This window comes from Rosa chinensis, chromosome 1 (genome assembly GCF_002994745.2).
Source record: "Rosa chinensis cultivar Old Blush chromosome 1, RchiOBHm-V2, whole genome shotgun sequence".
NCBI classification, from domain to species: Eukaryota; Viridiplantae; Streptophyta; class Magnoliopsida; order Rosales; family Rosaceae; genus Rosa; species Rosa chinensis.
The window spans coordinates 47,858,309-47,882,832 of record NC_037088.1 but is presented as its reverse complement, the minus strand read 5'-3'; the positions used below and the strand labels follow the sequence as shown (position 1 = coordinate 47,882,832).

The following is a 24,524-nucleotide window of genomic DNA, read 5'->3' as shown; positions in this document are numbered from 1 at the left end:
CCAAATACAATAAAATCTAAAATTTTAAATAAAAACAGATTTTTTTAAAAGTAAAGCAATCCCAAACAGGATCTTAACATACTCGACATATCAAAATTCACTGTGCTTTAGATATTTTTCTCATTAAACTAACTACGTGTACGGTGGATTATGGTCTGTTACAGTCAAATCCGTCACGGCTCATAGCCATGGAAAAGGACCGTTCATATCTGACGGCACAAATAACTGTATCTCGGATCTTTAAACCTCTCCACGGGTTGTCTCCCCCGCCACTCCAACTGTCTCTCTCTCTCTCTCTCTCTCTCTCTCTCCCGAGAAAACTGTGCAAAAATGGAGACAACCAATCTCACCTTTCCCGATCACTTCCTCACTTCTCTTAAACACTCTCCAATACACTAGAAACATCTCACAAAACCCAAAATGGCACTGCCCTCACTTCAACTATTCCATTGCTTGACGCCGCGGCCACCCAGTAATGGTTGCAAAACGACAATGGCTACGTTGTCGTCGGCCAGTGGGAAGACCGTGCTGAGGTTCTCTCCGGGGGTTTGGGGATCGCCGGAGTTTGATTCGTGCCGGTTGAGGGTGGTGGGTGGCGGAAAGTATCGGACTTTGGCGGTGGTGAGTGAGGAGGGGACTGAGGTGGAGAATGGTAGTGACGAGCAGGTATGGGTATGATTGCTCTGTTTTGAATTCTGGGTGTTTTGGTTTGTAAAGATTGGAAATTTTGGAGTGTGAGGTTTTGAGTTTGGATTTTTGAAAGTTGTTCTGGGTTTGTGATAGGTTGAAGAGTTGGGACAAAAGGTTCCGGAGCGTGATTTTACTGGGACTCCTTATGTTCCTATATATGTGATGCTACCGGTGAGTTTTCTAACACTAATGTTCATTGTGAGATTGTAAACTGTAGTCAATTAAGAACATTGATTATAAGAATACTCTTGTCGAATTGTTAAGAGTGTCAATCAGAATCATTGATTAAGTGAAGTCATATTCTGTATGTATGCTCCTGATGAACAATGTGGCTACATGTTCTTGTTGGGTCAATGGAGCATGTGTACAAAATCACCGCTGTTGTTCATTAGTCTTCTTTTGGTACTGTTTTTATTAGTAGTTATGGCTAAATGTAGTTGTTCTTCTCATGTTTCATGTTGAAATTGGCAGTTGGGTGCCATCAATATGAATAGTGAGCTAGTTGAGCCAGAAGTTCTGATGGATCAACTGCGGGTACTGAAGTCTGTTGGTGTTGATGGTGTTATGGTTGATTGCTGGTGGGGAATAGTTGAGGCGCATAATCCACAGGCATATAATTGGAGTGGCTACAAGAAACTCTTCCAGATTGTGCGTGATCTGAACCTTAAGTTACAGGTGAGTCGTTTATACTTTTACCAGCATTTATTTTTTCTCTTTGGGTGTATATTGCAACCTTTCTTTTTTTCTCAGAAAGGATTTTATACACACAAGAGATTCATTGTGTGATTTGTATCAAGCAGATTTGTATTAATAGTTGTGAACTTGTGATTAGTAAATACTTCACTACTCCTTAGTTAAGTATTCTTGCTTGGATTTTCGAATAGCTAACCTAGGAAGAATTTGCTTTTGTATATCAGCTTGTGGGACGGCCTTTATATATTTTTGCTGAAAATTGTGTTTGTTTTCATTGTTGTACTCTCTGTTTTTGTAGGTTGTTATGTCATTTCATGAATGTGGAGGCAATGTTGGGGATGATGTACATATCCCACTTCCTCACTGGGTGACAGAAATTGGTCAAAAAAATCCTGATATATATTTTACTAATAGAGAAGGGCAACGGAACATGGAATGCCTCACGTGGGGAATTGATAAGGAGCGTGTCTTAAGAGGCCGGACTGCTGTTGAGGTATAACATTCTAACTATGTTATGCTGGTCATTTTTATTTACTATGGACTGTCTTTGCTCCGTTTCTATATTTGGGCTTGTTTTAGTTTAGCAAGAAACTATTTCTAAGCCTTTCTCAAATTGTATGCCTTGTGTATCCTAAGAACCTTTCCTTTCTAATGCTACGGGAAGCAACAACCCTCATTTTAGAAAATGTCTCTTAAGGCATATCTGCTGTTTGATGCAGAACTCAATCTCTGAGCTTCATTTACCCTTTCAGGTTTACTTCGATTACATGAGGAGCTTCAGGGTCGAATTTGACGAATTTTTTGCGGAAGGAATAATCTCAGAGATTGAAGTTGGTTTAGGCCCTTGCGGAGAGTTACGGTATCCTTCTTATCCAGCACAGCATGGTTGGAGATATCCCGGTATTGGTGAATTTCAGGTACATCAATAAACGGTGCTCATTCCACTTTTCATTATTGGAACAGCTAAGATGTTGGCATTCAAGATAACTGTGACTGATAGTTATTACTAAATGTTAACTTAATAGCCCTTATTATTCTATCGTTATGACCTAAAGCCAGTTACACGTTTTATTACTTGTCTCTACACTACTCAATAGATCTCTGATTCAACCTGGTTCAATGCAGTGTTATGATCGGTACTTGATGGAGAATCTGAGAAAGGCTGCAGAAGCAAGGGGGCACTCCTTCTGGGCCAGAGCACCGGATAATGCTGGTTCTTACAATTCCCAACCACAAGACACAGGGTTTTTCCGCGATGGAGGTGATTATGATAGCTACTATGGCAGATTCTTCCTTAATTGGTATTCCAATGTTTTGGTGGACCATGGTGATCGTGTACTTTCTCTGGCCAATTTAGCTTTCGAAGGCAGTTGCATTGCTGCAAAGGTGAGTGACTTTCTTGGAGATTAGTTTTTCTGGGTTTCTTTTTTGTGATGTTTCTTTATTTGAATTATGAACAGCTATCAGGTATTCATTGGTGGTACAAGACTGCCAGCCATGCCGCTGAATTAACTGCTGGATTTTATAATCCATGCAATCGTGATGGGTATGCTCCAATTGCAGCGATGTTTAGAAAGCATGTGGCTGCCTTGAATTTCACGTGTGTTGAATTGCGCACATCAAGCCAGCACGAGGACTTTCCAGAAGCAATGGCAGACCCTGAGGGATTAGTTTGGCAGGTACCAAGCACTGAAACTCCTCTGTAACTCACTACTTCCAGGCTTATAAGAGATTGTGAATAAATGTTTAGATATAAACAACTATTAGGAACATTAGGAGGAGAGCTTGAGAAGGATCATTTGATTTTCCGGGCTGGATATGCATGCTTCTTTATTCCCTTTGTAGGGGCATGTATAGTATCCGAGTCTTTATTCCCTTTATTCCCTTTTTACATAATGATTCTTCTCATATTCAGTTTACTCTCTGTAGAAGTTAATTTACTCTTTAGAAGTAACGGTCTACAAACAACTTTTTCAGACTTTATAACTGATATGGCCAAGTGGCACCATTTCAAGGGTGGTGCGTTTGTTTGTTACATGTTAAATGGTTTTAAATCTGTCGGTGTTTATGCATATTCTACCCAGCAATGTTATTCATGAAGGCATTTAATTAATTTTTCATAACTGTACTCAGGTGCTGAATGCTGCATGGGATGCCAACATTCCAGTTGCTAGTGAGAATGCTCTTAATTGCCATGATAGAGAAGGCTACAACAAGATATTGGAAAATGCTAAACCACTGAATGATCCAGATGGTAGGCATTTGTCGGCATTTACCTACCTCAGGTTAAGCCCAGTTCTCCTGGAGAGGCATAACTTCATGGAGTTTGAACGATTTGTCAAGAAAATGCATGGTACTATTCTTCTTCTACACTGCTAAAAACGCAAAAGCATGAGCACACATATGCACAGGCAGAAACTCCTGTTTCATTTCACGAAGTTGTTTTCATGCATGCTTTGCCAAAGCATACATCATCTATGCTCTGTGGTGCCTGTTCCTTTTTGAATTTTCATTTTGAATAACTATTGATGATAACGAGATCATTCATTATAGCCTTACAATCATTCTTTCCTGTTCCATATTCTCTTGTCCTCTGATATCTCTTATTTTTTTGCACTGCATTTTTTTGGATACAGTACCTATCATAGGTCAATCATCATCTATGCTTGTCGCTACAAGACATGATAACTCACATAATGGACTGCTTTCTTTGTTTTTTCTGTTTGGCCTGATCTCAGTGTAAATCTTGATTTATGCTCGTCTTATCTCCAAAACACTTGCAATTGCAGGAGAAGCTGCTCCAGATCTCCAGATTAATTCAAATGAAGAGCACACCGAGGACTCATCTGCAATTCTACAGTAGTTTAATACTGAACTATAGAAATAAATGAGTGTATAGCATTATACAGGTTCGGTCACCAACTGATCCAACCGTGTTAACTTGTTCCGGGATCAGTTAATAACCCCCAACCAAATTTAGATGAACTTATTCATTACAAATGTCTGTAGCTTGCAGTGTTCAATAAACAAATAATTGTACCGAGAATTTATTAATTATATGAAAACAGAGATGAGAAATTATCAGAATCAATGTAGTCCCAAGTGGTATAGATAGGGCAAACGATAAACACGGACTTGCAAGTGATTCCAGATGAGCTTAACTGTTGCTCATGTTAAGGGCTCAGACTCTGATGACTTCTTGGAAGTTCTTTACCAATAGAGCTGATTAGTGCTTTCTCTGGTAGCATTTTGGTAGTGTTTTGGAGAAACAGTTAACAGTGCCTTTCGGTTTATGGAAAAACTCTAGTAGTCACTAACTAGTTTTGGTCTAGCAGATAAGACATTTATCTCTAACACAATGTTGATAGAGGTTTTAAGTTCGAATTTCCTATCTCCGTTAATTAAAAAGAAAACGCACGACAACACAGAATTCATCGAGATCGTTCAACGATATGGAAATTTTTACGGTTAGATTGAGATGTAACGATGTGAAGCACGGTAAAAAAAAAGTTTAACTAACAGTAAAATTTTCTAGAAGGTGACTGACACTCTTGCACAACTGAACTAATCTAGGACAAAGCCAACTAGCCAAGTAGTCAAGTACAGTTCACGTGAATGACCCGCCGGGACACAAGGCCCACCCAATCAGCCCACGCTCCCGCCACGTGCGACACGTGGAGACCCACACCCGCAAAGCAAAGCGTGAAAGCGCCAACCCGACCCGCGTGGGGAGAGAGAGAGAGGTGAACACGCCTCGCCTGGTCCGTGCCAAAAACAGAGCACGCTTACACTCACACGCGTGAGAATTCCAACCTCCCCGCCTCCTCCTCACATGCTCGCACGCTTTCTCCCTACTCCTCCTCCGCCCCCGACCCGACCCGACCGTCGCCGCCCTCTTCCGTCCTCCTCTCTCCGGGGCCCGGTTCGTTTCGGTTAAACCAACCTGCGCTAGGTCTCCGGCCGCCGGAATTTCGAGTTTCTGGAGAAGAATTGAGCACGGATCGGGTGCTTTTAGCTCCGAAAGAGCACGAGGAAGTGGAATCGGAGGAGTTTTTGGCCGGAGTAGAGTCAATTGGAGGTTCAGTGATCTGAGCTGAGCTGAATTTTGAAGGTAGTTGATTTCGTAATTTGTGAGATTTTTGATTTGAGTAAATTAAGAAGGTGTTTTTGTGAGTGTGTGAGAATAATTGGATTGAAAGTGAAGAGAGAATAAATCAATGTTTGGTTGATGAGAAAAGCTTAAGCAAAAAAGCATAAACAGTATAAAATTGAGTCTCTATTCCTTTTGTTTTCATCAAAGTCAACTCATTTAGTTCTAATCCAGTCAATGCAGTATTTTCTATTATTTTTTCTTCTGTGATTCTAGTTGAATTGAACTGTTTTGGTTTATTTTGAGGTTAAAAACTGTTAATTTTTGTTAGTGTGGAATATGGTTAAGTACTTAAGTGGCTGAAGTTCTGATTTTGTTATACTCAAACAGGATTGTGGAAGCATTGGTGGAAAGGATTAAGTTTTTGATGTAATTACGCGGTAATGATCAGGTTTATGAGAAGAGGATAAAGGAACGAGGATAATTTCAGGGGTTGATAGTGTAGGTTTTGAGGGGATTATGGCGACAGATATGCAGAGGTTAATTGGGACGAGTGAAGAAGATGATGAGGAAGAAATGGACATGGATGTGAAAGAAGAGGGAGATGGTGATGATGACGAAGATGTTGAGAAGCATGTTGATTCGACCCCGATGATGATCGGGGTTGATGGAGGGATGGCAACAAGTAGTTGTAATAATAACCGGTTTCAACAGCACCAGCAAATGCAAGAAGTGGGGACCCCTGGTGGGGGAGGAGCTAGGAGGTGTAGACCGTTAGAAGAGAAAGAGAGAACCAAGATAAGAGAGCGGCAGCGCAGGGCGATCACTGCAAAGATCTTAGCAGGGCTACGGAGGCATGGAAATTATAACCTCAGAGTCAGGGCTGATATCAATGATGTAATTGCGGCTTTGGCTAGGGAAGCTGGCTGGGTTGTTCTTCCGGATGGAACCACTTATCCTTCAAACTCTCAGGTACTTCTCTCTCAATGAAGAAGCTTAGTTTAGATGTTTTGAAAAAAATTGGCAGTGTTTATGAACATGAAAGCACCACTGAATAAAAGTATGGAAAATGTTGTTGTCAGTTCTTAAACGTGAGGAAGACAGTAGTAAATGTTGTTAGTTTTTGATCTCCTTAATGCAGCTGAGGTAGACATAAACCTATGTGATTCTCATTTTTAACAAATTTCAGAAAAAATAAACAAAAATCAAAGCGTTTTCTCTTCAACTGTTTCAGGGCCCAAGGCCTGCTGGTGTCAGTTCTACAGCGGCCACTTCATCATCTTCCCAAATGATGTCCCAAACAACTCCGGTGTCCCTTAAAGGAGTTACCTCTAGCTATCAAAGCTCTGTGGAGCATAATGCAGGTCACATGAAAAGTGTTTTTATGCCTGCTTCATCACCTTATGATCTTCCATCAATCATCACGGGAGATGGAGGAGATCAAACACAGAGTCATCCTCTTATTGGTGGCTCCATGGATAATGTTGGGGACAAGCAGGTACAAACATTTCAGAGTTGTTTTACTCCATTATGTAATGCATCACCATTGAGCATCGGCTGCATTGAGCTATGTGTGGCATATACAGGGGACAGGTGTGAGTGAAATGTGTGGCAATCCATGTCATGAGAGTAGCACTTTCCGAAGGAAAGTAATTATGTGCACTTTCCGAAGGAAAGTAATTATGTGAAGAAGTTCTGATCAAGTTAATATAGAGATATAGACTGTAATGATTTTATGGGGTTTCTATCACACGCACACACAGGAACACTTATGGACACCCTCCCTGGTTGCACATCTTTAGCAGGAAAAGGGTACTGTTGCGCTTAAGTTTAGCAGGGAAGCATTGTGTGTGTGCGCGTGCGCGCGCATGTATATATGTGTATACATCTCTTTCGTGGTACGCTGTTACCGATTAGCTGAATTTTCTACATTGATAATGTTCATCTTACTTGATTATTTTATCACTGACATCTTTAGCAAACTTATGAAGTGCCTTGAGAAAAGATAATATTTAAAATGCCCTACCCTCGTGAACTAGCAAGAGTTTGTTGATGTATACCTTCTTCATTACAGTTGAACTGAAATTTACTAATAATCCATGAGGACAGAAGTTCTATTTCTTATTAAATTTATCTACTTTGTTATAGTTTTATTGTTTGAATTTTAAATATAGCTTCATATGTTCGGCAGTATCACATGCTTTGACACTTACAATTCTATATTGTAGATTGTTGACGTGCCCCAGAAGTTACCAGAACGTGATTTTGCCAACACGGCTTACATTCCAGTTTATGTTATGCTGCCAGTGAGTTTTGCTGTTAGATTATTGGTTTTCTATTTTTTGATGCCTTGTATTTCTGCACTATATATCGTGCTAGAAAATTGTTTAAGTTTTGCATGATAGATATTATTGCTTTTAGGCCTGGTGTCTAATCTATATGTCTCTTTATCTTGTCTTATCTTTTTGGTGGCAGTTAGGTGTCATTAATATGAAGTGTGAACTGGTTGATCCAGATGGTCTATTAAAGCAGCTAAGGGTATTGAAATCAGTTAATGTTGATGGTGTTATGGTTGATTGCTGGTGGGGGATAGTAGAGGGACATGCTCCACTGGAGTATAACTGGAATGGATATAAGAGACTCTTTCAGATGGTGCGCGACCTAAAGCTGAAGTTGCAGGTCAGTTTTTAGATGGAAAAGTTGTTTTTCTTGCAGTAGCTTTGTGCTCTCAGTGGTCATAACAGTTCCTCTTGGTAGTTATCCTGTTTGGTCATTCTCAACATTAGAGACCAAGTCTTTAGTGTGAGGACTAAGGACATTGCTTGTCTTTATCATACCTTTAATCTGGAGATAATTTATTCATTTAAGCACTGTTGCTTTGTTAACTCTTCTTGAAGTTCCTTCTTGGCCTGACGGGCGACTCTGCTCTTTCAGGTTGTGATGTCATTTCATGAATGTGGAGGCAATGTGGGTGATGATGTATGTATCACACTACCCCATTGGGTGGCTGAAATTGGTAGAAGTAACCCTGACATATTTTTCACTGATAGAGCAGGAAGACGTAACCCTGAATGCCTATCATGGGGAATAGACAAGGAACGAGTTTTAAGAGGCCGGACTGCTGTTGAGGTATTATAATCAGATATGATTAATATTAGGCGATAATCGTGTGCCTTCAGTCTGTCTTATAATTGGTACTGATCATGCTCTTTGTAGATAACACTATGTATGTCAATTGGTATCATGGTTGTATTCTATAGTAATGCTCCGTGTTTTCAGGGGTGGTCCTATCCTATGTGATAAGCGTCAAAATGTTATTGCTTTTAACTAATGCAATACTAATGCAGGTATACTTTGACTGCATGAGAAGCTTCCGTGTAGAGTTTGACGAGTTCTTTCAAGATGGCATTATCTCCATGATTCAAGTTGGACTAGGTCCATGTGGCGAACTAAGATTCCCATCTTGTACTGTAAAGCATGGTTGGCGATATCCAGGCATTGGTGAATTTCAGGTAACTTATTGAATAGTGTTATCTTTTTATCAAGTGAATGAGAATGTCAATTTCCTCAGAATTGGCACTGTATCTTTGCAGTATGCTTTCTTGACTATCAACTTTTAAAATCTTGCAGTGTTACGATCAGTATTTGCTGAAAAGTCTGAGAAAGGCAGCAGAAGCAAGGGGACACTCCTTCTGGGGTAGAGGTCCAGATAATGCAGGTTCTTATAATTCGCGGCCACATGAATCCGGTTTCTTTTGCGATGGAGGAGATTATGATGGCTACTATGGCAGGTTCTTCCTTAATTGGTACTCCCGAATTTTAGTTGATCATGGTGATCGAGTGCTTTCTCTAGCAAAGCTAGCGTTTGACGGCACCTGCATTGCTGCAAAGGTCAGTTTAGCTTCTCATCATTTGAACATGCATCGAAGATGAATTTTGAAGACTTCTACTTGATTTGAATCCTTTTGGATGCTAGAAGTTATTTGGCTAGTCATGGCTTGATCAAGTCAGTTGCTATATTTTAATTGCTAAGCAGCTATCAGGTATTCACTGGTGGTACAAGACACCTAGTCATGCTGCTGAGCTGACTGCTGGCTTCTATAATCCATGCAACCGAGATGGTTATGCTGCAATTATGATGATGCTAAAGAAGCATGGTGCTTCTTTAAACCTTGTATGCACTCAATTGCATATGTTAGACCAGAATATTGACTTCCAAGAGGCAATGGGAGATCCTGAGGGTTTATTTTGGCAAGTAAGCATAAAAAGTTATCTAAATACCTTCTATTATTGATTTCATATTGACCTTTCTGATCCAAGTTCAACAATTTGATATTCTCTTAAGTAGAAAAGGGGGCTTCTTATGGAATATAGAAGTATCTCTAGCTGGAATGGGGAGGTTGTGAAAGTCGCACCATAGATTGAAAAATGCATGTATGCAGTGGAAGTCCTTGTAAATAAACATCACATTCTTTCCTTTCAGGTGCTGAATGCTGCATGGGATGTTTGCGTACCAGTTTCTAGTGAGAATGCACTTTTATGTGAGAATGCTCTTTTATGTCATAGTCGTGTCGGATACAACAAGATATTGGATAATTCCAAGCCCTTGACTGATCCAGATGGAAGGCATTTGTCATCTTTTACCTACCTTAGGCTCAGTCCGCTTCTAATGGAAAGACATAACTTCATGGAATTTGACCGATTTGTTAAGAGAATGCATGGTATGGCCTCTTTCACTTGTTATTTTCCCAAATTAAATATACTCAGCATTTATCAAAACACTCGCATTAAAGAACACGAATTAAATTACTTTACACTACATTCTTCATCAGTTGTAACGTTTCATTTTCTCTTCAGGGGAAGCTGTTCTTGATCTACATGTATAGCAAGTAGAGACAGTCCAGATAGTGACTATTGATTGCTATTAAAGGAAGAGAGGTTTCTCTAGGTAGTGTATTATTCAGTATAAACATTTATTGTAGCCCACGAAATGTTGGGTTCCCATTATTCCAGATGAGGCTGTTAGTCAGTTAATACAGTTGATAGGACAGTGACCAACAATGAGATTGAACTATTCTGTAATCAGACAACACAAAGCGTGACTAGTATGTAAGAGTAATTTAAATGTAAAATCCTAGTCATTTGCACAGTTGGTGCTAGAATCTTCTCTCCTTTCAGCAATTAAAATTGAATGCACCAAAATATCACCAAATGCCAGTATAGTATTTTCTCTCTGTTGGACGTTATATTAATCACTGAGCTTTTGTACAGCTGATGATGGCATGTACAACTTCACTTTTGGTGTACTGCCTCACCTCACAGTCAATTTAAGCACAACCATGAACCACAATAGAGGACATGCTTCATAAGAATAAAAAAATTAGTCTTGCGGGATATGTCATGACTTCTTGATCATCATGTTACCAGACTCATCCACATCAAATAGCCGCTCTACGAAATCATCCCAGCTTTCACTCCTCTTCTTTAGTGGCTCAGAGGGACTCCCCCCGGTGGATTTTCCAGAGTTCTCTGCCTCTTCCGTTTCACTCAATGTAAATGTTCCATATGGTGAAGTAGGGAAGGCATGAGGGATATCCAAAGCTATAGCTTTCCGAAGTGCTGCCTCATGCTCCTGGCTGTGTCCACGAACAAGGGATTCTTTTCTCTCCATCCTCTGCTTAGCCGGCACATCCATTATTCGATCTCTGTCCATCATTATCTGATCTCATGGGAAAGATAATTTGTTAATCCTGACACCAAGGATATGAATCTCTAATCTTCAAATTTAAGATCAGGAGTGAGATTGTTTGGAAATCGTGCAAAGTTAAACAATAACAGAGGAAGAACTTACATCAAAAGCCTTTTGTGATTCTCTCTCAATCCAGATTATCGCGTGGTCAGTAGTAGCATGGCAAGAAAGAACTACTTGCTCAAACCTCCCATCCACAGGCACTGCTGTTCTCACAACTGGGGGAAACCTTCCTAATCTGCAACCAGTTGACTTCCAATTATTGGCTGTGGTTCCATCAAATTCTCACCCCAAAAGAAATATGTGATGCGGATGCCAACTAAAATCCAACGACACAATCCAAATAAATCATAATGAAGCCACATCTTAATATACCTGAAGGGCTTACGCTCAACAATGTGATAGAGCCGACCAGGTGCATAGAGTCTCCTTGGATCTGTGAACATCCTCTCTTCCAGTGTGCATGTATCCTTCAAGCACATTATGCACAGTAAACATGGCAAACTGTGGAAATCAAGGAAAACAACAAGCATAAGTATCCCAACAGGGTAATATACAGGTGCAATCTGAATTTCATCCATACATTGTAATAAGTAAATGTGGTATCCTATATATTGCCTCAATTCATGCATGACACTTTGTCTCCATTGCTCTTATTGTCACTACTCCATTTGGAGTACTGTGGTTAGACTTAGACCTAACCTTTGCAACACTGTCTTGATGCCCAAATGTAATGCTGATTTTTAACTGAAATTCTTGGTGGCTTTAGTATCATTGAGTATGAATTAAGAGGTCAAACATGCAATTTTGCCTACTCATATTCCATTCCCCAAAAAGAAGAATGAGAAAAAGAAAAAGGACAGCAGAAGCTATTCTTTTCTTCAGTTCTTTCCATACTTTTAGCTGTAGATGTCTATAGATGACATGTTATGCAATTTATATGCATTATGAATTACCAAATGCAATAAAGGCAAAAAAAAAAGTACTGTGTTTTACCAGAAAAGTGATTTGAATAAATCCGCTAAAGAAGTTGTTGTCCGAGGTAAGAAATCGTCCTGGTTCAGTATAACAACTAAATTAGAACACTAGAACATATCATGATTCTAATGAAATCAATTGTTGTCAACAACATTGACCATTTCTACGCTAGCAGCCTAGTTAAACTATTGGTATTAATCTGCTTATCAAAACTTTCATGAACATACATTTCATAAAGGTTTGCTTGTCTCCACAATTTATGTTTTACCACATCACATAGCTGATTGAAATTAAACTATACATAAAACAATATAAAGAGAACAGAGAACAGAAGTGTAGAATGGACATTGATGATCTTACCTGGAGTACAATAGAATTGATAACATCTGCATATCTCACGGCCAGATTCAATGACATACATCTAGCTGGAGCGGTGGCATAGCATCTAATCTTTTTCCTCTCAACAATTCCCAATTTGCTTCTGTTCTGAAGCGCTACCAGAGTCAGCAATGCCACAACACCAGAGCCCAGGGAATGTCCAATAAATGTCAGGGTATACTTTGGATTTTTTAATACCAATTCCCTCAAAAACTCATACTCTGTATCAAACAGCCACTCTGCTGCCTTCAATAACCCATTGTGGACATACCCACCATCAAATTTTGTCTGCCCAAGGTTGTTATCAAGCATAACTAAATAATCACTTTCCTTGGCCATATTGAGTCCCCTAACTACCAAGACTATATCAGAATGATCATGATCAAGATAGACAATGTAAGGAGGAACTCGGCCATGTGTTTCTTCATAGCCTTTACGTAAGATTACCCAATCAGGATCGATACCATACCCTCCGGGAGGTGCCCACATTGGGTTACGGAGATCATCCTCATAGACAGATAAAATTAGTTTGCAATAGCGAGGGATGGGCTCAAACTCTTCAGCGGTGGCTAGACCCCAGTTCTCACTCTCATGGCCTGCCGTGTAAAGGCATTTCAACCACACCCAACGAGCACACGCCAGACAGTATACAGACTCGAGGATGGGAATCCCACAGAAGATTGACATGGAAGCCTACGAGGCACAAATATAAACAAAGAGCTCAATGTCACAAAATAAAAGGCAAACGAAAAAAAGAAAGGGAAAGAAGTACTAAATTTCATTTGCATTGCTGGATAGGTACACCTATGGATATTTTGAAGTAAACTATAGACGGGAAAGTAGATTTTTTGTTTCTTTGAATCAGAAATCTAAATAAGGTGTTCAACATCAATCTATGTATGCAAAAACCAAGTAGCTGAATTATAGAGCAGATAACTTAAATAACTGCATATATCAATTGAACAAGATTACAAACTAATATCCACCCAATAGTTCATGGTTTTTGCAAATGGATTATCTAGATCAAATTGAAATCTATAGGAATGAATATTCTTTATTAGAAACAAAAACAGCTAAATATATAGAGGAATCAGTATCAGAAATATACATGTATTAAAGCTCAAATTGCATGAACTTGTATCTAAGCAGAAACATTTGCAGATTCTGTAACTTGCACATGATAGAGTTGCAGCTGAAGAACAGTAACTTTCAATCAATAAGGATCAAAACCCATCTGTGGAGAATTGGAACCCAGAATCAGAAAACTTGGAACTGGGATAGAATTGGGCTTAATGGTTCTTGGGTCTTGAAGAACAACTAGCTTAAAGATCATTACTTTGGTAATTGGCTAGAGACAAACAGAAGTACAGGTACTGAGAACAATATGTAGTAGAGCAATTTAAGGAAGAAACAGGGTTTGGGATTGGTAAAGCGGAGTCTTTTGGGGTGTTTTGGATTGTGGAGTATATGATGGTGATACGAAAGTTGGAGAATACGAGCGTAGAAGAAAGGAAATACAGAAAAAGCAGAGAACAGATATGATTAATGGAATTAAGAATTTGTGTTCTAGTTGTGACCTACAAGTCAAACTCATTTCTTTTTGGCTTAGCTTTAAGAATCTACTCACTAAAATGCCTTTATTCCTTCAAGCTCATTGGGTTTATATTTTAGTTTTCCTTTTTTTTTTTTAATCGGTATGAAAGATTGATTATGGGGTTGAACGGTGGCGTCATCAAAAAGTTCTTCCCCAATGAAGCCAAGGGAGAAAGAGTGCCACCTTCATTGAATAGGTTACATAATTTCTTTATCTATACATTTTCCAGTTATGGAGACCGTACTTCTTTCTAATATAATGACTCAAACTATAATTTGAGTTGCATTGTTTCAAGTTCGATAACTTTTCTTCAATAAATTGTGTCGAAAACTTAAGGTGTTTAAACATAACACTTTCAAGTAACAATTTTTACTCTAGATATAGCCTGTACCTTTGCTCGCATCACTCTTGACTTTAACAAGAGTAAGCCCTTTGCTTAAGCTAAAGCCATGGAGAAAACAAAGAAATTCAACATATGAGAACCAAGATCGAATTATAAGAACAGAGTATCAAGACAAGTCTTTTATCTTACCTTTATTACATCATTGCATGCGTTTCACCCCCAAACCCTACTCTGCCTGATAATGGTAGAAGTTGAAAAAGCAAAATTTTATTTGCAATCATTCAACAGAGAAAAAATAAAGCCACACGCAAATTTTCTAAAAAAAGAATAAAATCGTGTAGTACAGAACAGACCGTTGAAACAAACGCATTGGGAAATACAAACACCAACCATTTCCCCTCTCCCAAAATAGAACCCGAGCACTTTTCATCCGTGGCAACACTTCACTGGCCACCTCACTTCAACTCCACACTCTTACCACACACCCTCTCCCATTGGATGACTCACCACCCAATCATATAAATCACTGTTCTCGTTTCTCATTATTTCCAAGTCCTTTTTCACACTATCAGTTGTGTTGAACAACGATCATCTCTGCCTCTTCAACTTCACCATTCTCAAACATGGACTCCGAATCAGGTCCCCCGCGAAAAACCCAAAACTTTAAACCCTAAATTCATCGAATTCTGTGCTAAAGTTCCGAGCTTGATGAGTTTCATTTGCATTTTGCAGTGATTGAGTTTCTGGGCTGCGTTCCTCTGCTTCAGAGACTACCCAGCTCCTCGCTCAAGAAAATCGCCCAGCTTGTAATTTTAAAGCACTACGGTGAATCCCACAACCTCATTTTTTTTACTTTGCTGTGAAATTGGATTTGGTTTTGTGAATAAAGGTGCGAGCTTTTTGAGTTTTGCAGAAAAAGGAGAGTATGTTGTTCGTGAAGGGGAGGTTGGGATTGGGGTTTACTTCATTTGGGAAGGAGAGGTTAGTTTTTGAGAGGGGAAAGGTTTATGCTTTTTGGGTTGGGTTTTTGTTGTTGGGATTGGAATTTTGAGAATCATGATGAGTGTGATTGAGTGGTTTGTTTTGTGCAGGCTGAAGTTACTGGGTCTGTTAATGCTGATGAAGACAATCGGCCGGAGTTTCAGTTGAAGCGATATGATTACTTTGGTTATGGTGAGAACTGGGAGTGTTTTCTTAGAGTGCAAGAAACTGTGTTGGTTTTGGTGTTGTGAGGTTTTTGATTGTGATTCACTGAGAATGCTTTGGTTGGTTTTCATGTGTTTGAGAAATGGGGTGATTGGATTGGTTTCTGGGGTCGATAGGGGTTTTTGATTTGAGATTGTCTAAGGGTTTATGGAGATTATGTAGTGGTGGATTTCCATGGTTGATGTTATGGTATATTGGTGAAGTAAATTAATTATAAGTTGAGGGCTTAAGACATAAAAGCAGACTCATGCAGTTGTCCCCAATTTGGTGGGAAAAGTTTTGGTTTGGTTGAGGCTATACTTTTTTTTTTTTTTTTTGAGAACGGTTGAGGCTATACTTTAAGTATGTTTGTACCTGCAAATATGTCCTAGCGATAGGCCCATGATATGTTATAACTTTTTCACCAAAAAAAAAAAAAAGTGATGTTACAACTTTTAAGCTTGTAATCTACCTGGGATAGTAAGTGTCACCATGAATTATCGTTGAAGAATACTGTGCGGTGATTTTGCAGGTTTTAAAGCATTAGGTCATCAAGCTGATGTAATTGCTTCATCTAAGGTAGTCGAAATGTACATATATCATTTTAACTTCTTTTTTTCTTTTCCTTTTTTGGTGCTTGAAAAATAAGTGGTTAGGAGGCTGGGAAAGTGGATTTGGTGGTATAGTATGGGATGGGACTGTTTTGTAAACCTCTGCTTTTGTTTTTCTGTTGACAACTATCTTGCTGGTTGCTCGTTCTTCTGTAGATGCTGTTTTATGTGTATGCTAACAATGCCTTTTGATGTGTTGTTACTTGTGCAGCTGACATGCTTGGTGCTACCCCATGAACATTATTCTCTGCTGCAGCCAAAATCAATCTGGCATGCTGATAAAGCTCTTGAGACATGCTCTCTTGTTGAGAATATATTGCATTTGGAGCCAATTGAAGTATGTTTCTTCTACACTAGTAAAGAGTTTTCAAGTTTTGTATGCTAGCATAGCATTTAAAGGTCATGCATTTATTGTATGATGCATATAGTGCAAATAGTACTGTGTTATCCGTCTTTTGTTTACTTTGGCATTTTCTGAACTTGTAAAGAGGTTTTAAGTTCTGTGTGATAGCTTAGCATACCAAGATTATGCAGTTATGATATGATGCATATTGTCTCCTTTTATTTCTGTTGTTGGGATAAGCCAAATACAATGTGATTCTGAACTTTGATTAGTTGTACATATATGTATACATCTATTGGTGTCATTTTAGTTTAGACAATGCCATTTTGTGTACATATATTATAAATTTTTCTCTTATACGATTTCTGTAAATTATTTAACATTCTGAGTAGTAATGTAAATACGGCCAGATAAAGTGCACACTTCGATAACGCTATTTCCTTTTCTCTTTTTTCCTTATTTTCTTTTCTTTTCTGTAGGCAAATATATTTCAGGGGATTACTTTACCGGAGGCACCAAGATTTGGACAGGTTTTCGGAGGACAGTTAGTTGGACAGGCATGACTAAGTAACTCTTTCTCTACCCCCTTAAAATTATTCTACTGGATTTTCTGGAGGAATGTATAGTAGATAGGGTAAACAGATATTAGAGTTTTTTAATGGATTGTAGAACTTGCATACATGAAGCATAATCTTCTCATTCATCATAAAAAGCACAAAAACTGGACTATCATTGTTAGGGAGTGCTTGTAGATTTTCGTTCAGACATATATTTGAACAGTGATTTTTTTTCGTTCATTTATAAGTAGTGAGAGCATACTTGTCTCTAACACAGCCCATAAAATGCAGGCGTTGGCCGCAGCAACAAAAACTGTTGATTGTCTCAAAGTCGTCCATAGTTTGCATGCACATTTTTTGCTTGTCGGGGATTTCAACAGTAAGTATCTATGCAGTATCTGAAAATAAGTTCCTGTTCCTTTTGCTGTCTTGTTTTTAATCAAGTACTATGTGCTTATTTTTATGCATGTGCTTTTTCTTTCTTTTTTTTCCTTCCTTTTTTAGATTTGTATAACTACTTTCTGTGGTGTTGGTACTTTTGAACATCTGCATGTGCCTTGTGGTGGTTTAGTATGAACCTAAATTTTGGTTCTGGAGCTTGAGTTTATTGTATAAACCCATTGGTCAAAAAAGAAGAAGAAAAAAAGTGGTGTTTAAACCCGTTTGATTCTCCAATTTGTGCCCAATATCCTTATCACATGTAATTGTTTATCTTTTGCAGCACCAATTATATATCAAGTTCACCGAGTACGTGATGGAAAGAGCTTTGCTACTCGAAGAGTAGATGCAATACAAAAAGGGATAAACATATTCACTTTACTGGCTTCCTTTCAAGTATGCATTTGTTTTGCCGTTTCACATATGATCAGATCTCTCTTAAGTATTTCCTTATTTGCTTCTCGTTGATACTTGTATGCTTAAAAGTTAAAATTGCATATCTTTATATCTTGATGAAGATTTGTTTGTCAATCTAAATCTGTTATAAACCAAGTCCAAAATTAATGCTAAATGATGCTGTGTTGATAAGCTAGTACACTTTATGTTCTGATATATATTGCAATTTTGGTTCCATAAATGTATGCTAAAGTGGTAGGTGTGTTTGGATTGCTTGTAACATTGGTGAGGTTTATTTTACAGAAAGAAGAAGAAGGTTCTGTCCACCAGGAAGCCATAATGCCATCTGTGCCTCCCCCAGATACGGTATGATTTTATTGCTTATATATTAACAACTTTCTTGCTGATTGTGGCTTTAAATATTGAACTCTTGATCCTTAATAGCTCCCATCAATGGAAGAACTGCGCGAAAGACGCCTTTTTGATCCCCGTCTTCCAAGGTAAGATATACAGTTATGTTGTAGGTCACTGCTATATGCCAATAATGCCATGAAGTTGGTTGTACTTTCAACTTGTATTTTACTCATTCTTTTTCTTTCTTTTTTGATGATTTTGGATTGGCCAGGAAAAGAATGCATCTAAGCACATCTTAGGCTAGCCATTTGAGAAAAGAATTTCCCATCAGATATGATAAAGGTTCCTCCCCATATGTACGGAAATTATAGAAGGGATGGTGCTTAGACCTGGACCACCTAAAGAATATGCCCCAATTTGTTGGCCAGAATATACACATGAATAATATCCTGATTTGGAGTAGTCCCTTTTTAGTTTGTATGAAACTGGAGAGACACCGAGTCATGTTACATTATTGTTGCCCTAATTTAGTACAGTTGGATTTGTTTTTTATTTATTTTATTTTCTATTGTTGAAATGGTTGGTTTTGAACAGCACAACCAGGTAGTTTTTGTACATTTTAAAAATTGTGAAAAGATACTAGTTCTTTCAGTTTTTGTGCACCAAACTTTAGGTTTATAGATGTATGCTATTTTCTTTTGTTGGACATTTTTCTGTAACTTAGATGTGAAAAAGCTGTTAAAGGGTGGTGGATGGCTGAAGGAAAAAGTTATTTTACAATATATTGTAAAATCGTGATAGTAGAAATTTTATGTGCAGTACTTTTAGGAAATATTAAAATCTGTTGTTAACTTTCTAAACTGCGAAAAGTAACTATGATGGATTACCTATATCTCATGCTTTGTTGATGCTGATCATTGCTTGATTCAGAACTTATCGAATCAAGGTAGCTGCAAAGGAGTTTGTCCCGTGGCCAATTGAGATACGATTTTGTGAACCTAGTAGCCGGACCAATCAGACTAAATCTCCACCAAGGTTTGCTTGCTTACCTTGTTGCACAATCATGTTCTCTCGTGCCTTCAGTATGCTTCGCATTTAATGCGAAGAGGATGTCTCTTTTGTTCTGTTATTTGCATGTTTAGGCCTTTAAGGTACCAAACTCTTGTATAACTAGAAATTCATGACATTGCAGATTGAGGTTCTGGTTTAGAGCAAAAGGAAAACTTTCAGATGATCAGGCTTTGCATAGGTATGCACACATTTTAGTAACATATTGATATCCACTTTTCTGGCTATTTGTGTTGGTGATGATGTTGCGTATTCATTTATAAATGCATAGACGATGGCGCGTGTTGTATTGTACCTGTCATTGTCACGTCATTGGGATCCATTTTATTTCTATTTTTAGCATATGAGCATAGTCTAATTAAATTTACAAGTCATTTCTTTCATTTCTCTTACAAATTAACATGACCAAAAGTCAATTGCACACATTATTCATTGGACTCTTATAAAGGGTTATAACGATGGCTTGGTCCTTGGTAGGAGCTTTAGTGGGCATTAAAGTCAGATAATTTCCGTTCCCTTTTTGTCTTTCTCAGATGAGTTGTAAATATCTTTTTGTTAAAATCTTCTCTGTTAAGGGAGTTAACGTGAACTTGAATTATCCAGGCTCATGTAATGCCCTAGTGTGTGGGAGATTTAATTTTTGGGTGGCAGGAAAGGGGCATGGTTTTGGGCAGATATGTCATGCTGGCTTGTTTTTTTGTTTTTTTGGGTGCTGGCTATGTTTTGGGTGGTTTGAATATAGAGGAACAAAAGATACCATCTACCTATATGTATTATTGATTATCGTGGTATATGTGTTCTGCAGATGTGTTGTGGCTTATGCTTCAGATTTGATATTCGCTGGTGTTAGTCTGAATCCTCACCGTAGAAGAGGACATAAAACTAGTCAAGTTAGTTTGGACCATGCGTAAGTCTTTGTTTTCTGGTTTTTCTTTTCTTCTGTTCTTTTGTATAGTAATTGCTCGGCTCGTGCTATTATGCTGCTGCATTTCTGGTAGTGATCTGATATAAGCAACAAAGTGTGCGGCAAATATGTCTGATGTACTTACGAAAAAGTATTAGCGGTGGGAGTGGTACCCATTAGTCTTATAAGATTAACCTGGATCGACGCGCCACATAAATAATATAAAAAACACTAGATGCATGTATAACCAAATGAAAACTAGCTGTACAATATAAAGATCATTAAGCTGGTTGAAACTAACATAGGAAGAAGTATACGCATTTTAACATAAAACAATACAAATCTGTGCATTAGAGACACCGTGCATGCGTTACATTACTTACTTTTGCAATTGTTTATCTCAGAATGTGGTTTCACCGCCCCCTTAGAGCTGATGACTGGTTACTACATGTGGTATGTCTCAAAATGACTTGATCTCACAGTTTTGTAACTTTGCTTTATAGTTTTGTCTTCAATACTGGGGTTTGTGTACTTTCACAGATAGTGAGTCCCATTGCCTATAATGCACGCGGCTATGTCACAGGCCAAATGTTCAACACCAAGGGAGAGGTAAAGATGTTGGATGTTAGGATTCACATGCTTTCCCAACCTCAAGTCTCCCTTTGCATGTTTGATTTGTATTTGTTGAAGCATTGATTTTCTCATGAACCGTCTGACATGTTTTGATTGCAGCTTGTTGTATCATTGACTCAAGAGTCCCTGAATAGGCCAATTAGACCAACTCCGGCTGTCACATCTAAGTTGTGATATGCAGTCATCACATCCAAAAGAGCACAGCGATGGTGTCTCAATGAACCAATTTTAGTTTAGGTTCAAGATTTCGGCACGGGTTTATATAAACATATAGAATAACAGGGTCTTAGCATTTGTTACCAAAATGCTTACAAGATAATGTATAATGATGTGCTGTACACAAGAAATTATAAATTTTAATTTCGCTTGCTTAAGATGTAGCAGTTGTAACTTGTACTACATTTCATTTATAACGAGATTTGAATAGTGTTCTCAAGTGAAACTATCCTTTTCCTCAGAATACTGAAAGCATTTGTATGAAATTGTATAATGTTTTTTTTTTTGTACAAAGTACAAAACCTTAAACCTTAAGGCCAACTTAACCAGAGGAATCTCGGACTCTATGCAAGTGGGACTTGGATCCTCCATGGACATTTCATATATGGATGTGCTTGATTGCAAATCTAATGGTGCAAGATCAAAAAGAAAATGACTACACACTTTTAGGTAATAAGGGATCATATCTTTCACATTTGTAACAAGATGTTAAGGTTGATGAAAGGATATGCAAGTATATAGATAATCCAAATAGGGAATTCATGTCCATTTGAGCAATTGTTTTGCCCTTTTGTTTTCACCTCAAACAAAGTCGTTTTAGGATTAAGCTTAGTTAGGGGCTCAACTCCGTTACAGGTTTATGTAAAATGCAGTGTCAAGAAAGAGAAGGAGAAAGTCTTGGGTCAGACCGTCGGATCATTTTAAATCTATCTGACCGTTAATTAGCGGTTACGACACGTGTACACTACACTAAGAATACGACTTAAGTAGACCCTTTTGTACAGGATCCTCCCAAAAAGAATTCAATTAGCTTACCCCCAAAGATTTTGTAATTATATAACTTGACGCTTTCTTCTTCCTCAGAATCCATTGAACCCCAACAACGTGGTTCCAACCCCAATTCTCAAGCCAACAGCTTCCCAGGTAAATTTCACACTCCGCCAATCTCTTCTGTTCTTCCAAGTCTCAAAGATTACATTTTTTCTTCCATATTTTAGATCCTAATTCCAGTTCTATTCGGAACTGTTGCTTCTCCATTCAGTCAAAGAATGTTCCTTTTGATGTTTCCAGATTAGGGTTCCACTAGTTAGCTTCGTTTATTTGATCCGCTTGGTTGCTGTGGAATTTTGAAGTTTCTGGAAATAAAATTGAATAAGAGTTGGATGAATTTAGTTTCTGTTGTAGATTGGATTATGATATTGATTGGGTTTGAAGAAACTTGTGGGTTTAATTATTTTGTGGAAGAAAGATATAATTTTGGTTAGATTCTACATTATGCTGCATTATGATGGAAGATGAAATATGAAGAATGCTGCCCAAACTGTGTGACTTATAATGGGGTTTATGGTCTTTATTGCTGTTGGAAATTCAGCTTTTAGTAGTGTACCGAGTGTCGAGCTTTATAGGGATTTGAAAATTTCTGCTGTGGTTGCATTGCGTACAATGATAAAGTGTTGAATGCAAGCCCTGAGAAAGTGTCTGAATCTGTAGATGATAAGGGTATATTTGAGTTGATTCTCCACATGTCAATTAATTCGTGAAGGATGTTTGGACAATGTGAACTTTGTTATTAGGAGAAGTTTGTATTTAGCGCATAGCTGAGGTTTAAGCTGATATTCATGTTAATGAGGATTTAGAAAGTGATTCTAATGCTTAGAAGGCAACCTTTTTGTTAGGCTTACTTATCTAAGATCCTTTTGGTTCTTATTTGATTTTGCAGGAAATTCACTTACTGCAACATTAGAATGGAACAGCCTGGTAATGGAACAGATGGGATCAGTCAAATGGAACCGGCCCAACAGCCACTGATATCTGGACTTCCTGATGACATTGCGCTTTTCTGCATGGCAAGGGTTCCCCGAAAGTACCATACAGTCCTAAAGTGTGTTTCAAAAAGATGGCAACACTTAGTGGGCAGTGAAGAGTGGCATTCCTACCGTCGAAAGCATAATCTTGATGAGACTTGGATCTATGCTTTGTGCCGAGACAAACTGGAGCGTCTTTGCTTGTATGTATTGGATCCAAAGTCATCAAGAAGGAGTTGGAAGCTTGTTAATGAGCTTCCTCCTCGCACCTTGAAGAGAAAAGGCATGGGTTTTGAAGTGCTAGGAAAGAAAGTTTACTTGTTGGGTGGTTGCGGTTGGTGTGAAGATGCTACAGATGAGGTCTACTACTATGATGCTTCCCTGAACATGTGGAGTGAAGCTACTCCCTTATCTATTGCTAGGTAATGTGCCTCAGTTGTATTTTCTGCTGTGTTGTTTGCATTCATGAAGCTTGAAATTCCCAGGCTTAATATGTCTGCAGCTGCTGCGAAATACTTCTATCACTTATTCCATTTAATATTAAGATGGGCGATCAATGTGTTTCTACTGAACCGTTCAAGCCTATCATTGCTCATTGGTTTTGTTGTTAATAACAAAATCTCTTGCAAATAACTGTGCTTTTTTGTTTTTTGTTTTTTGTAATTGATGCTTAAATTTATTTTACATGTGCAGGTGCTATTTTGCCTGTGAAGTATTAGATGAGAAAATATATTCCATTGGTGGATTAGGTTCAAATTCAAGTGATCCACATTCTTGGGACATTTATGATCCTAGCACTAATAGTTGGATATTTCACTCAGACCCAAACATTGTCCCTGAAATTGAGGATTCTGTGGTCATGGATGGGAAAATCTACATCCGCTGTGGCACTTCTGCTGTATCTTCTCATGTCTATGCTGTTGTTTATGAACCATCAAGCGGTACATGGCAGCATGCAGATGCTGATATGGTTTCTGGCTGGCGAGGTCCGGCAGTTGTAATAGACGAGACCCTCTATGTATTGGATCAGAGCTCAGGAACTAGGCTGATGATGTGGCAGAAGGAGACTAGGGAATGGATTCCAGTTGGGAGGCTGTCATCCTTGCTTACCAGACCACCCTGTCAACTCGTAGCTATTGGGAAGAGTATTTATGTTGTCGGCAAGGGGCTTAGCACAGTCATGTTTGATGTTGAAAATGCAGGGAATATGGAAGGGGTAATTGTGAGTTCTTCAATACCTAAATTGAATTCTGATGATGATGTAATCAGCTGTAAATGTTTGTCCATTTGAAATTCTTCTTATTCATGGAGTATTGCTACTACAATTGTATATGTATATGCTTACATGTATTTGGATATTGATAAGATTTGTTTATTTTCACATGAATCCACTTTAAATTTATAAGTTGCACTAAAAGAAGAAAACTCTAAAATCCTTGGTAATTTCACTTTGGCGAAATGAAACATTTAAGATTATGTTTTGCGCCATGGAGACACGG

At 38.4% G+C, this 24,524-nt stretch overlaps 5 protein-coding genes across 5 annotated transcripts; 4 read left to right on the top strand and 1 right to left on the bottom strand.

The window, feature by feature from the left end:
- The first annotated feature begins 246 nt into the window (after positions 1 to 246).
- On the top strand, positions 247 to 4,470 carry LOC112181556 (beta-amylase 2, chloroplastic). Its single transcript, XM_024319931.2, has 9 exons — positions 247 to 666; positions 784 to 861; positions 1,162 to 1,365; positions 1,682 to 1,876; positions 2,136 to 2,300; positions 2,509 to 2,769; positions 2,844 to 3,062; positions 3,517 to 3,736; positions 4,173 to 4,470. The coding sequence occupies exons 1-9, from the start codon at positions 421 to 423 to the stop codon at positions 4,244 to 4,246; spliced, it is 1,662 nt and encodes a 553-aa protein (XP_024175699.1). The 5' UTR covers positions 247 to 420; the 3' UTR covers positions 4,247 to 4,470.
- Positions 4,471 to 5,136: 666 nt separating this feature from the next.
- Positions 5,137 to 10,635, top strand: LOC112181555 (beta-amylase 7). Its single transcript, XM_024319930.2, has 11 exons — positions 5,137 to 5,494; positions 5,864 to 6,445; positions 6,708 to 6,971; positions 7,702 to 7,779; positions 7,949 to 8,152; positions 8,408 to 8,602; positions 8,821 to 8,985; positions 9,104 to 9,364; positions 9,510 to 9,728; positions 9,957 to 10,194; positions 10,331 to 10,635. The coding sequence occupies exons 2-11, from the start codon at positions 5,993 to 5,995 to the stop codon at positions 10,357 to 10,359; spliced, it is 2,106 nt and encodes a 701-aa protein (XP_024175698.1). The 5' UTR covers positions 5,137 to 5,494; positions 5,864 to 5,992; the 3' UTR covers positions 10,360 to 10,635.
- A 47-nt stretch (positions 10,636 to 10,682) lies between these two features.
- Positions 10,683 to 14,165, bottom strand: LOC112181557. Its single transcript, XM_024319932.2, has 6 exons — positions 13,687 to 14,165; positions 12,561 to 13,271; positions 12,219 to 12,277; positions 11,598 to 11,726; positions 11,325 to 11,460; positions 10,683 to 11,192 (listed from the first exon to the last, which is right to left on the bottom strand). Exons 2-6 carry the CDS (start codon positions 13,263 to 13,265, stop codon positions 10,872 to 10,874), a joined length of 1,350 nt encoding a protein of 449 aa, XP_024175700.1. The 5' UTR covers positions 13,266 to 13,271; positions 13,687 to 14,165; the 3' UTR covers positions 10,683 to 10,871.
- An 833-nt stretch (positions 14,166 to 14,998) lies between these two features.
- On the top strand, positions 14,999 to 21,446 carry LOC112182258 (acyl-CoA thioesterase 2). Its single transcript, XM_024320701.2, has 17 exons — positions 14,999 to 15,154; positions 15,248 to 15,340; positions 15,429 to 15,496; positions 15,607 to 15,688; positions 16,233 to 16,279; positions 16,523 to 16,648; positions 17,134 to 17,211; positions 17,503 to 17,590; positions 17,933 to 18,045; positions 18,349 to 18,411; positions 18,490 to 18,545; positions 19,330 to 19,434; positions 19,592 to 19,648; positions 20,273 to 20,374; positions 20,776 to 20,824; positions 20,912 to 20,980; positions 21,104 to 21,446. Exons 1-17 carry the CDS (start codon positions 15,139 to 15,141, stop codon positions 21,176 to 21,178), a joined length of 1,287 nt encoding a protein of 428 aa, XP_024176469.1. The 5' UTR covers positions 14,999 to 15,138; the 3' UTR covers positions 21,179 to 21,446.
- Positions 21,447 to 22,020: 574 nt separating this feature from the next.
- LOC112181691 (F-box/kelch-repeat protein SKIP4) lies at positions 22,021 to 24,426 on the top strand. The gene is made up of 3 exons (XM_024320082.2): positions 22,021 to 22,144; positions 22,941 to 23,447; positions 23,719 to 24,426. The coding sequence occupies exons 2-3, from the start codon at positions 22,966 to 22,968 to the stop codon at positions 24,314 to 24,316; spliced, it is 1,080 nt and encodes a 359-aa protein (XP_024175850.1). The 5' UTR covers positions 22,021 to 22,144; positions 22,941 to 22,965; the 3' UTR covers positions 24,317 to 24,426.
- Positions 24,427 to 24,524: the final 98 nt, after the last annotated feature.